Raw genomic sequence first — 9,239 nt, 5'->3', positions numbered from 1 at the left:
TGCACTCAGTGAGGAGTCTGCTTGGGATTCTCTGCCCCTCCTCTCTCTCTTAAATAAATGGATAAATCTTAAAAAAAAAAAAAATTAGGCAAGGGAGTTAAAAGCAGGCAAGGAAATTACTGGGGGAGAAAACCAGAATAGGGCCAGAAGAATCTATGTTGGGGTGGGAGCCAAAAGGAGGAGGTAAAGTGAATGAGGGATGAACAGTATGAATTACTTCTTTAAGACTTCTGTCTGGAGTTATCAGAGAAATGGCGGTGATCTGGAGGCGGCGCATGGAGCAGGGGCACGGAAGAAACATGGTCCCAATTTGATCATGTTCAGGATGGTGAAGAGACACCTACCAGGACTACCAGCCCATTGCTAGAGAACATTCTGGAGGTCCCACCTCTGTGGTCTTTGGGGATGAGTGCCGAATCATGAGTTGGGAGGTCTGAATTCTAACCCAGATTTTTACCACCTTGAACAAGTCATGTCACACGCAGGGTTTGGTCCTTTCATCAGTAAGTGCAGGGTCTGATAGAGAGGATGGCTTTGTTTGAGCGGGTCTGATTCACACATTCGTTACAGTACCCTTGGTCCCTGTTGGGTTTCCAGGACATTCTTAACTATGGGCCTTTGCTGGGGCATGCCCCAGGAGGGTAGGGCTGTGCAGACGATGTGAAAGCCTTGCTGACTCCGGGTTCCCATTAGGGCCTGTTCTACAGAAGGGACCGCTCAGGCTTTGCTGTCCTTTGGGGCTTCAGCACTCACAGTTGCTTGCTCTTTGTAACTCACTCCACTCTCTCCTTGTCCCCAGCTGGATCGCTGTTGGGAGGGATGTGAGCTTTGACAACGGGTGGGGGACATCATGTGGCCTGACTGGCCGGAAGGAGATTGAAACAAAGCACCTCTTGGCCAGGCCACCCTGTTACTCCCCCCACCCCAGCCACCTGACTGGGCTGCCGCCCATTGTCACAGCCACGGCCCCACACTTTGTTCCTCCACGGCGACTGGGGGTCGCGGACTCCACGTCTTCCTCCCCTTACAGCCTCCGGACCAGAGCTGAGAGATGGGGACGGGGTTAGAGCTGGGCTTTGAGGCCACGTGCCCATGGCAGTTTCTAGGCCTGACGGAGGGTGGCAGCTGCCGCTGTGCTCCAACCACCTCTGGAGAGGGGAGTGCTTGGGAAGAGAGAAGCATTGAGACCCAAGCCAAGTCCCCCGTGAGGCAGACAGGGCATGGACTTTTACCACACAAGTTTATTTAAATAAAAGTGAACACATATGCAGGCTGGGTGGCCCGAGGGGATCGGGGTTGGGGAGGAGGGCAGATGGGAGGCGGACGTACAGGAGGGTCCAAGCAGAGTCTGTGTGGTATGAACCAAGTTGCGGGAGGAGTGGCTGGGGGCCTCGGGGCAGTGCTGGGCTTCAGTGCTGGGGGCTGGGGGCCAAGGGTGGGGGAGCCTGGTGCCAGGAGGTCATTTTCATCCCTCACATGCTCCCCTCCCTCTCCCTGATGACCGAGGTCTAAGGCACCCCCCCCTCCCCTTAGTCCCCCTTATCCCTCTCCTGACATCAGCCTTCCCCTCAACTACTGGGAAGTCAAAAGACAAAATAAATAAGAATGGGGGAGTCCTGCCACGGCTCCCAGCACCAGGGAAGGGAAGCCAAGCCAGGTACACTGCCCCGGAGCCCCGTGCTGTCAGCCCTGGGAAAAGAACAGGTAAAGTGCAAGGAAAATCCAGTAAGTAAAAATATACCAATGACTTTGTCAAATATACAGCTGCTGGCTGTCAGGGGAGCAGGCGGCTGGCTGGGGCGGGGGGCAGCGGTAGCCAGCCCACCCTGGGAAGTGTTGGCCGACACAGCGTAGAGACAACGGAAATAAATAGGGATATGGAGGAGTGGACAGAGGCCTCGCCTGCTGGGCCGGTGCCGGCAGGACGGGGCCTCTGCCTGCTCACCTGCCCCTTCCCCGAGAGCCCCCGCTCCTTGCCTGACTCCCCAGTGCTGCGGCACTGACACAAAGCACCCGGGGCCAACAGGCTGTAAGGAAAGGATTATAATGTGGGGGGGACCGGGAGGGGAGGCACGGGAAGCCGTGCAGTCAGCTAGGGCTGGAGCCGCCCTCAGTACTCGTCCTGGTCTTCCTGTTGGTGTTCCTCAATCTCATCGTCCTCAGGGGGTGCAAATCCTTCCTGGAGGGTGGGAGAGGAGAGGGAAGTGGTGAGCCAGCCAGGCCAGGCAGAGGGGAGGTGGCTGCCTGACGCTCGGGAGCAAGGGCCGAGTTCTAGTCCCCCTTCCCGGCTGATCATTATGTGGCCTTAGGCTCTGATGTCAGCTGGCTCTCCTCACTGTGTTCCCTCAGGCCCCTCGGGTGCCACCCCTTGTGGTTGTCACGGGGCAGGATGTGGCCAGGCCCAGTGGGCCTGGGACGGGAGCGGGTGCAGGCAGAGCTCACCTCAGTGGCATAGAGAATGCCAATGATGCCCGAGATAACAGGGCTGTTCTCACTTTCATGCTCCTGGCAGATGAGCTCGATGTCTCGAAGTTTGCTGAAGTAGAAGTCACGCTCCTTCTCCAGCCCATCGACGGTCAGCTTCAAGTCCAATAACTGCTCAGGGACAAGGGGGTGTTCAGGCCAGAGATCCCTGCCTCAGACTCCCCTTCCTGTCATGATGCCCAAGGGCCCGGCTTTTTGTTGAGGGCTCGCTCAGCCGCCCTTGCCCACCCTCCTCACCTGCTGGTTGAGTTCAAGAATCTGGGCATCTGTCTCATGGCCGCCATTCCGGGCTGATGGGGGATTCTTCCGGAGGATGCAGGGTGGGGCCACATTGCTCAGCCGACCAGAGGTCTGCATATTTTTGGGGCCTGTGGGGGACGTCCTCTGGGGAACTGCCCAGGGGAGAGAAGTCGGATGGGGTCACGTAAGCCCACAGCTCACGTGGCATGAGACGGCCTGGTGTGAAGGCTGCAGGGCAGGCCCATGCGAAAGGCAGGCACTCTTGCCCTCCCCTCTTCTCCCACTCAGGAGGGCCATCTACATCTAGGCCTCAAGCCATGGCCACACGGACACCACAGCAGCTGGGCAGCTCTTTGGCAAGCCTGGGAGAGCAGGGGCTTCAGGGAAGTAAAGAAAGTATGAGGTGTGGGGAGGGAGGAGAGCTGGCCTGAGGGAGAGGTGAGGGGAACTGGGAAGGGGAATCTGGGAAGTGGGGCCGGGAGGGTTGGGCCTCTTGTCCTGTCAGCCAGAGTCTGAGGAAGAGCCGCTAGGGCAGGGTCTCAGATCTGGCACTTGCTGGGTTTTCCTACCAGAAGCCCTGCCCTCCCTCCCTGTGGGTGACCTTGGAGACTCAGGGCCCCAGGCCCTCCCAGGCTCCCTGCCTCAGGATGGGCTCTGTGCTTATGCTGGGCCTGATTCAGGGCCCCCAGCTCCTCCCCCGCAGGCCGGGCATGCTGCAGCCACTTGTCTTTTAGCTATGGCCGCTCCCTAGTCAGAGCTGGCTGCTTCTAACGCAAAGCAAGCAGGTGAACGGGGGCAGGCCCAGGCGGGGCAGCAGCGCAAACGGAGGAGCAGCTCTGCTATGACGGGTTCAGATGCTGGGGCTGCTCCTGTCTCTTCCTCTCCCCAGCCCTCTTGTCCCCCAAAGGCCCTATCGCTTCTCTCCCTTCTCTTCTAGAACCCAGACAAAGCTTCCTTTCAAAAGACTCCTCTTTTGAGGACTTCAGGCTATGGACCTTCAGAGTCAGGGAAGACGTGATCCCAGTGGGGGAAGCTCGGCAAACTCCTGTCCCTGGGCGTCCAGTGGGCAGGGGGCAAGAAAGGTGTGTGCTGCTGGCACCAGGCCCTTGGCCTGGAAGGACCTGGACAGACGAACTGTGCCACGTGCCGCCCCGTCATCTCGAGGCCAACAGCTTAGCTCACGCTACCAGAGCAAGTGCCCTGGGCCTCCCACTGCCACTGCTCCCGCGGCTGGTGCTGGTGGCTCTCCGTTTGTAGCCATCTTTGTGGCCCTGTCCTCCCTACTGTGACTCCCCCTGGTCTAGCGGGCAGCAGGCGGCGTCATCTGAACTCCGTGATAACAGTCTCCTCTAGGCTGGCAGGGCCGGGCCGGTGGCCCAGGGGGCGCTCCTGGCTGTGGAGCCCCGCCGGCCCGGCCCCCCACACTCCCTCCCCCAGCTCGGGCACGTTACCTGCTGTGCCAATGAGTTTCTTGGATTTGTTGAAGATCTGATCACCTGGGTTAGGAGGTGGCGCTACGTCCTGGCCCTGCCGCGCCAGCAGAGGGTTGTAATCCTTTCCATCATAGTTTGCGTCAAAGAATTTCTTAAACCACTGAATAAACTCAAAATTATCTTGGAATTTTCCTTTCACTAATTTCTCTACGGGAATTATCTGAAATAGACCACACAAGCAGAGAACTTTAGCCACCTGCTGCCGTAGGGCTGCCTTCCTCGGTGAGAGGGCCACTGCTCTCAGGAAAGCCAGCCCCTGGGCTGCAGCGTCCTCCTTCTCCACAGGGTCCCCCTCCCATGGCACGGAGCAGCCGGGCAGGCTGTGGCCCTGGGCTGGGATCCAGAGCCAGCCCTTTCCTCCAGGCCCTGGGGGTCACCGTGTGAGGAGGTGTCCCTCGGTGCTGCCGCGTGCTTGGCGGCTGGGGTCTGTTGGAACCCGGGGCTGCGGGCCACTGAGGCAGGAGAGTGAGCCCAGAGACTTTTCTTAGGCCCTATAGAGAAGGAACTTCATAGAAGCCGTTAGACTGAGCCTCAGTTGCTGAGGTGGATGGGATCCAGAGAGAAGGAAGGGGCAGGCATGTTGTCAGGATGGGGTGTCAAGTGTGGGGTTTCCCACCATGCCTTGAGCTGGGGGAACATTCCCTCTGGAAAAGAGGGGTGTGGAGAGAGGCGTGAGAGCTGGAATGACCCCAGCAGCCCCCGCTGCCCCGGCTGGCAGGCCGTCGTCTTCCCCAGGGTCACACAGCTCCTCAGGGCCCCCCGGAGCGCAGGCACCTACTTTGTCAACACCCATCTTCTTGAAAGCTGCTTGCAGCACCTTGAAGTTGTGGATGTATTCATGCTCTAGTTTGGCCTGGAACTTCACCTTCCTCAAGTGCACACAGCCGGGGAAGAGCATGTCCATGAACTGGCAGTAGGCTGCCCCTGCGGAGACGCACAGCTGCCTGAGGGCGTCTGGCCACCCCGCTGCCAGGGCTCCTCGCTTCCCCTTGCCCAGGCCCTGTGCTGGCCCTCTGCTCCAAATGACCCAGTGTCTTCTCTCTCCTTGTCCTGGCCAGAGTCCCCCCAGCTTTCCAGGAATGAGAGCAATTACTCTGGACTGACACGGTCACGTACGAGCATCGCACCAAACACTGTACTCCATGAGTACAGAACTCCATCCTGCCAGCGGCCCTAGTTTGACAGGGCATGTGATCTCCATTTTACAGACGGGAAAACTGAGACCCAGTGATTTGCTTGGGCTTGCACTGCGAGAAGAGCTGAGATTTGGGCCCCGAGTGGCTAGTCTGGACCTCATGCTATTACCCTCTGGCTTCACTGCCTGTCCTAGCTCTTGATAGCCCACTGGCCCGCCTGTCCTGCAGCCCTTCCTTGAGCCTCTCCTGCTCTTTACTTCTGATGTTCCGTGAGACCCTCACTTCCTTCACCTCCAAATACTCTGACTAGTTCAGGGCTCTGCAGCTCTCCTCCATCCTGATTACAAACTATGCTGTCTGCCGTCGCCCTTCTGCCTCCCACCTTCACTCCCCTTCCCACTCCGAGGCTCCTACCTGAACAGAGCTGTTCTATCTTGGTATAATTGAGGTGCAGGGAGTCATTGACCCATGCAAGCATATCATGGCGACTCAGATTTTCACTGGTCACGGATGTGGAGTACACATTGACGGCCATACCCCAGCTGCAAAGAAAGAAGACAGGCAAGGTCAGCACCCGGGGTGCTCGAGCTGTTCTTTAACTGTAAGGAGAGAAAGAGCCAGGTAATCCCTGGGGAAGTGAAAAGCATCTTCCGCTAGCCCAGCCTTGCAGTTTTCCCTCCTGGAAAACTCTTCAGGCATCTCACTCCAGCCATTTCTCGAGTGTCTACTACGCGCCAGACGTGTGCTAAGGAACGGGTGATGCGGTAAGAAGTGATCTCTGCCTTCAAGCAGTTTACAGACAGGCACATCCTTCCAGCAGGGAGTGACGGGGCAGAAAAAGCAGCGCGCACAAAGTTTAGAGGCGGCGCAAAGGTTGGAGTGATCTCTTCTGCCTGACAAGGTCAGCAAAGGCTTCAGGGCAGAGACGCTGGAGTCTGAGAGAACTAGGAATTTTCCAAACATACGAGGGATGGGGTAGAAGGTACCGTGGGCCCAAGAGCTAGCAAGAACAAAGGCATGGTCTATTCTGGGACTCCGAGTTGTCCAGCAGGCCTGGGGAGCAGGGGTTTGTGCTGGGGTGTGGTCCAGTGGGGTTGGCAGGGACAGACTGCAAAGGGCTTTGTTTTCCACGAGGAGTCTGGACTTTCTATTCAGACAACCGGAAGCCATTAGAGAATTTTAAACAAGCAGTAACCTGACCGGATTTGTGTTTTAGAAAGCTGACTAACTCTCTGGCTCTCCTTGACTTCAAACCCCATACTTCTGTGGCAGATAGCTTGCTGGCTGACCCACACGCACCTACGTTCTACACCACAGGCACCTACAATCTAGAACCTCCCCTCAATACAGGCTTCTGCTCTTGTATTCATTATCCCAGCGAATGTCACCACTAGTCAGTCACTCAGTCACGCACGTTAGAAACCTGGCAGTTGTCCTCCACAGCCCTACTCCCCCTCACCCTCATATCCAGTCATTCATCAGGTTGGGCAGCTCTGCGGCTTCAGGGTGCCCCCCGCTCTTCCCACCTCTCTTGCTGCCTTGGGGGTTATGCACGCGTGCTCTCTGGCCAAGGCCAACAGTAGCCTCCTCAAGGCCACCCGGCCTCCAGCCTCTCTCCCAGGACGTCCCCGATGCTCCTGCAATCAGAATCTGTGTAAAAGCAGCCTGAACCACACCACTATCCACCGCACTCATGAACGAGACACCCATTGGCTGAATTTGCCTTGCAGACTTGAGCCGCTCAGTACTCGCAGTGTGGTAAACATTTCTGAATCAGTGCTCAATAGCTTAACGTTGGGACATCTCACATAAATGACCTGCAGAGAAGCCAGGTTTCTGGCTGCTTTTGGGCAACCCTGGTATTTGTTCCTGCACAGCCACCAATGGTGGGAGCGGGGCAGAGACACCCCCTTCTGGCCAGCGGCCGTGAGCTCCTCCTTGCCCTCCCCTGCCCCGCAGCCGCACCCGCAGCGGCAGAGGGAGGCCAGGGTCAGCTGCTGTTTATCCCTGACTCGCACTGTTAAGAGGGAAATGTATCTTGTAACTAGGTCTTTATCAGAAGTGGAGAAACAGAAAACAGACGAAAGCACGGCGTATTCTGAGAATTGTGAGTGCTTATTTCCGGAGTGAAGAATATTTCTCTAGATTTAACACACAAGCTGTCTCTGTGAAGGAAAACTATACCCAGACCACTCCCCGGTCCCCTGGAGGCACCTGCCCTTATCATGGGACTCTCCCCACCACTAATCAGACTCCTAAATGGGCCCCACCTCTCCAGCCTCTCTGGGAGCCACCAGCAGCTGCCTACTTACCCTGTCTGGAATGCTGCCCCCACTCCAAAGTCCACTCATTATCTACTCCCATGGTTCTCAAACTGTGGTCTGTGGAGCAGCTTGCTAGAAATTCCAATTCTTAAGTCCCACCCCAGACCTACTGAGTCAGAATCTGCACCTGACCAAGAGGCCCGGAGAGTCTGGGGGTGCAAACTGGAGAAGCCGCTGTAGAGAGGAGCCTCCGGCGGCAAGCACTAGGCTGCGCTCCCTTGGGGCCCCCCGCCCCACAGGTACACCACAGAGTCTTGTTAGATGCACACTTAACTTCAGGGACATTTTGGAGAAAAATCAGGAGAGAAACCCTCTAGTTCTGTCCTTCATTGCCCCGGGGAAGGGAAGCCAGGCAGGCCAAAAAGCCAACAGAAACACAGATTATTTCCTTGGGAGCTTCCAAGGGCTCAGAAGCCGGGAATTCCAGAGATTTCCGAGGGTTTTCGGACGGTACTTGCATCTCCTATTACACAGGGTTTTGAGCCCAGTGCCCTGTATTCTGACCCTTGTTCTAACCACAGGACTTGTTTAAATCCCTGCCCCCTTGTCCGTAAGAGCCTTGAAACCAGGACTGGGGTTTCCAGGCCCGTCACAGGCAAGGTATTCAGCAAATATGTTGAGTGATTGAGTGATGCCTCCCCACGGCCTCTCTTCTTTCTGATCATCTTTTCATTGCTTCTGGCCTGGCCCCCCTTCCCCCACTCATCTTGAGGCTGGGATGTTGGCGTCATGTCCTCCAGGACACTGTCTCTGAACCTTGTGCATGGCGACATGCCCTGCCCCTCTCTGTTCCTACAGGACCCCTGAGCATGCTGTCACAGCATGTCAGTTCTCTTGAAATCACTTGTATGTCTCTCCCTTCCACCTGAATGTAAGCTCTTCAATGGCCAGGCCATGTTCCATTTACCCGTGGGTTCCAGACCAATTCCCCATGGACAGTAACTGCAGAGACTGCATTTAGGAGAGTGCTTCTGCGTTTCCAGGAAACTCACCTGGAGTGACCTCAGAAAGCTAGCCGGTATGGATGGACACCAAACTTGACTGGGTAGGGTCGAGGGAAGGGCATTTTATTTTGATGAGTATTTAGTTAGGGACTGTGAGAAATAGGAAAGATTTGCCCCCATGCTTTGCGAGTATATAGTCTTACTGGGGAGACAAACACAAAGGAGAAGAGTACAACCAAATGCCCCCTAAGTGTGGTGAAGCAGTAGGTGTGACAGGAGTCAGAAAGGAAAGCAAGTAGAGTGCAAGAGAAATGGGCTTGAATGGCCCCCCCAGGAGTGGTCAGCCCCGCCAGGTCTCCAGGGAACTTGCAGAGCCCTGCCGAACTGAGGGCAGAGGGCACAAGCTATTCTGGATACTGGCCTTCCATGAGCTCGGGATTATTTCTCCCCAAGGCCCCTGGGGCAGGGTGATTCAGGGGACGGGGGTGGGGATAGGTGGGAGCTATGGTTCTGCACGCTGCTAGGCCTCCCAGGGAATGGGCTGGTCAGGACTGGTCCTGGGAGGTAAAGGGGAGGGGGTCTTAGTTTGGCCCTGGGAGTTCCTGAGCCACTTTAGGG

General features: G+C 56.7%; 1 protein-coding gene across 2 annotated transcripts in view; it reads right to left on the bottom strand.

Moving 5' to 3' along the window:
• Positions 1–1,227: 1,227 nt before the first annotated feature.
• LOC111158412 (microtubule associated protein RP/EB family member 3) overlaps positions 1,228–9,239 on the bottom strand; it is a 52,612-nt gene continuing 44,600 nt past the window's right edge. Inside the window, exons 2-7 of one of the 2 annotated variants that reach the window (XM_022520410.1) lie at positions 5,768–5,895; positions 4,996–5,141; positions 4,176–4,377; positions 2,722–2,876; positions 2,443–2,595; positions 1,228–2,179 (exon numbers count right to left, since the gene is read on the bottom strand). In XM_022520410.1, the coding sequence (XP_022376118.1) occupies positions 2,111–2,179; positions 2,443–2,595; positions 2,722–2,876; positions 4,176–4,377; positions 4,996–5,141; positions 5,768–5,888 (846 nt within the window). In that variant the 5' untranslated portion in view covers positions 5,889–5,895 and the 3' untranslated portion in view covers positions 1,228–2,110. The remainder of the gene's footprint in view (positions 2,180–2,442; positions 2,596–2,721; positions 2,877–4,175; positions 4,378–4,995; positions 5,142–5,767; positions 5,896–9,239) is intronic. The other variant, XM_022520411.1, reaches the window with a different exon arrangement.

Source organism: Enhydra lutris, unplaced genomic scaffold (assembly GCF_002288905.1).
Source record: "Enhydra lutris kenyoni isolate GAN:26980312 unplaced genomic scaffold, ASM228890v2 scaffoldscaffold59, whole genome shotgun sequence".
Classification (NCBI taxonomy): Eukaryota; Metazoa; Chordata; class Mammalia; order Carnivora; family Mustelidae; genus Enhydra; species Enhydra lutris.
This window is presented reverse-complemented; position numbering and strand designations above follow the sequence as displayed.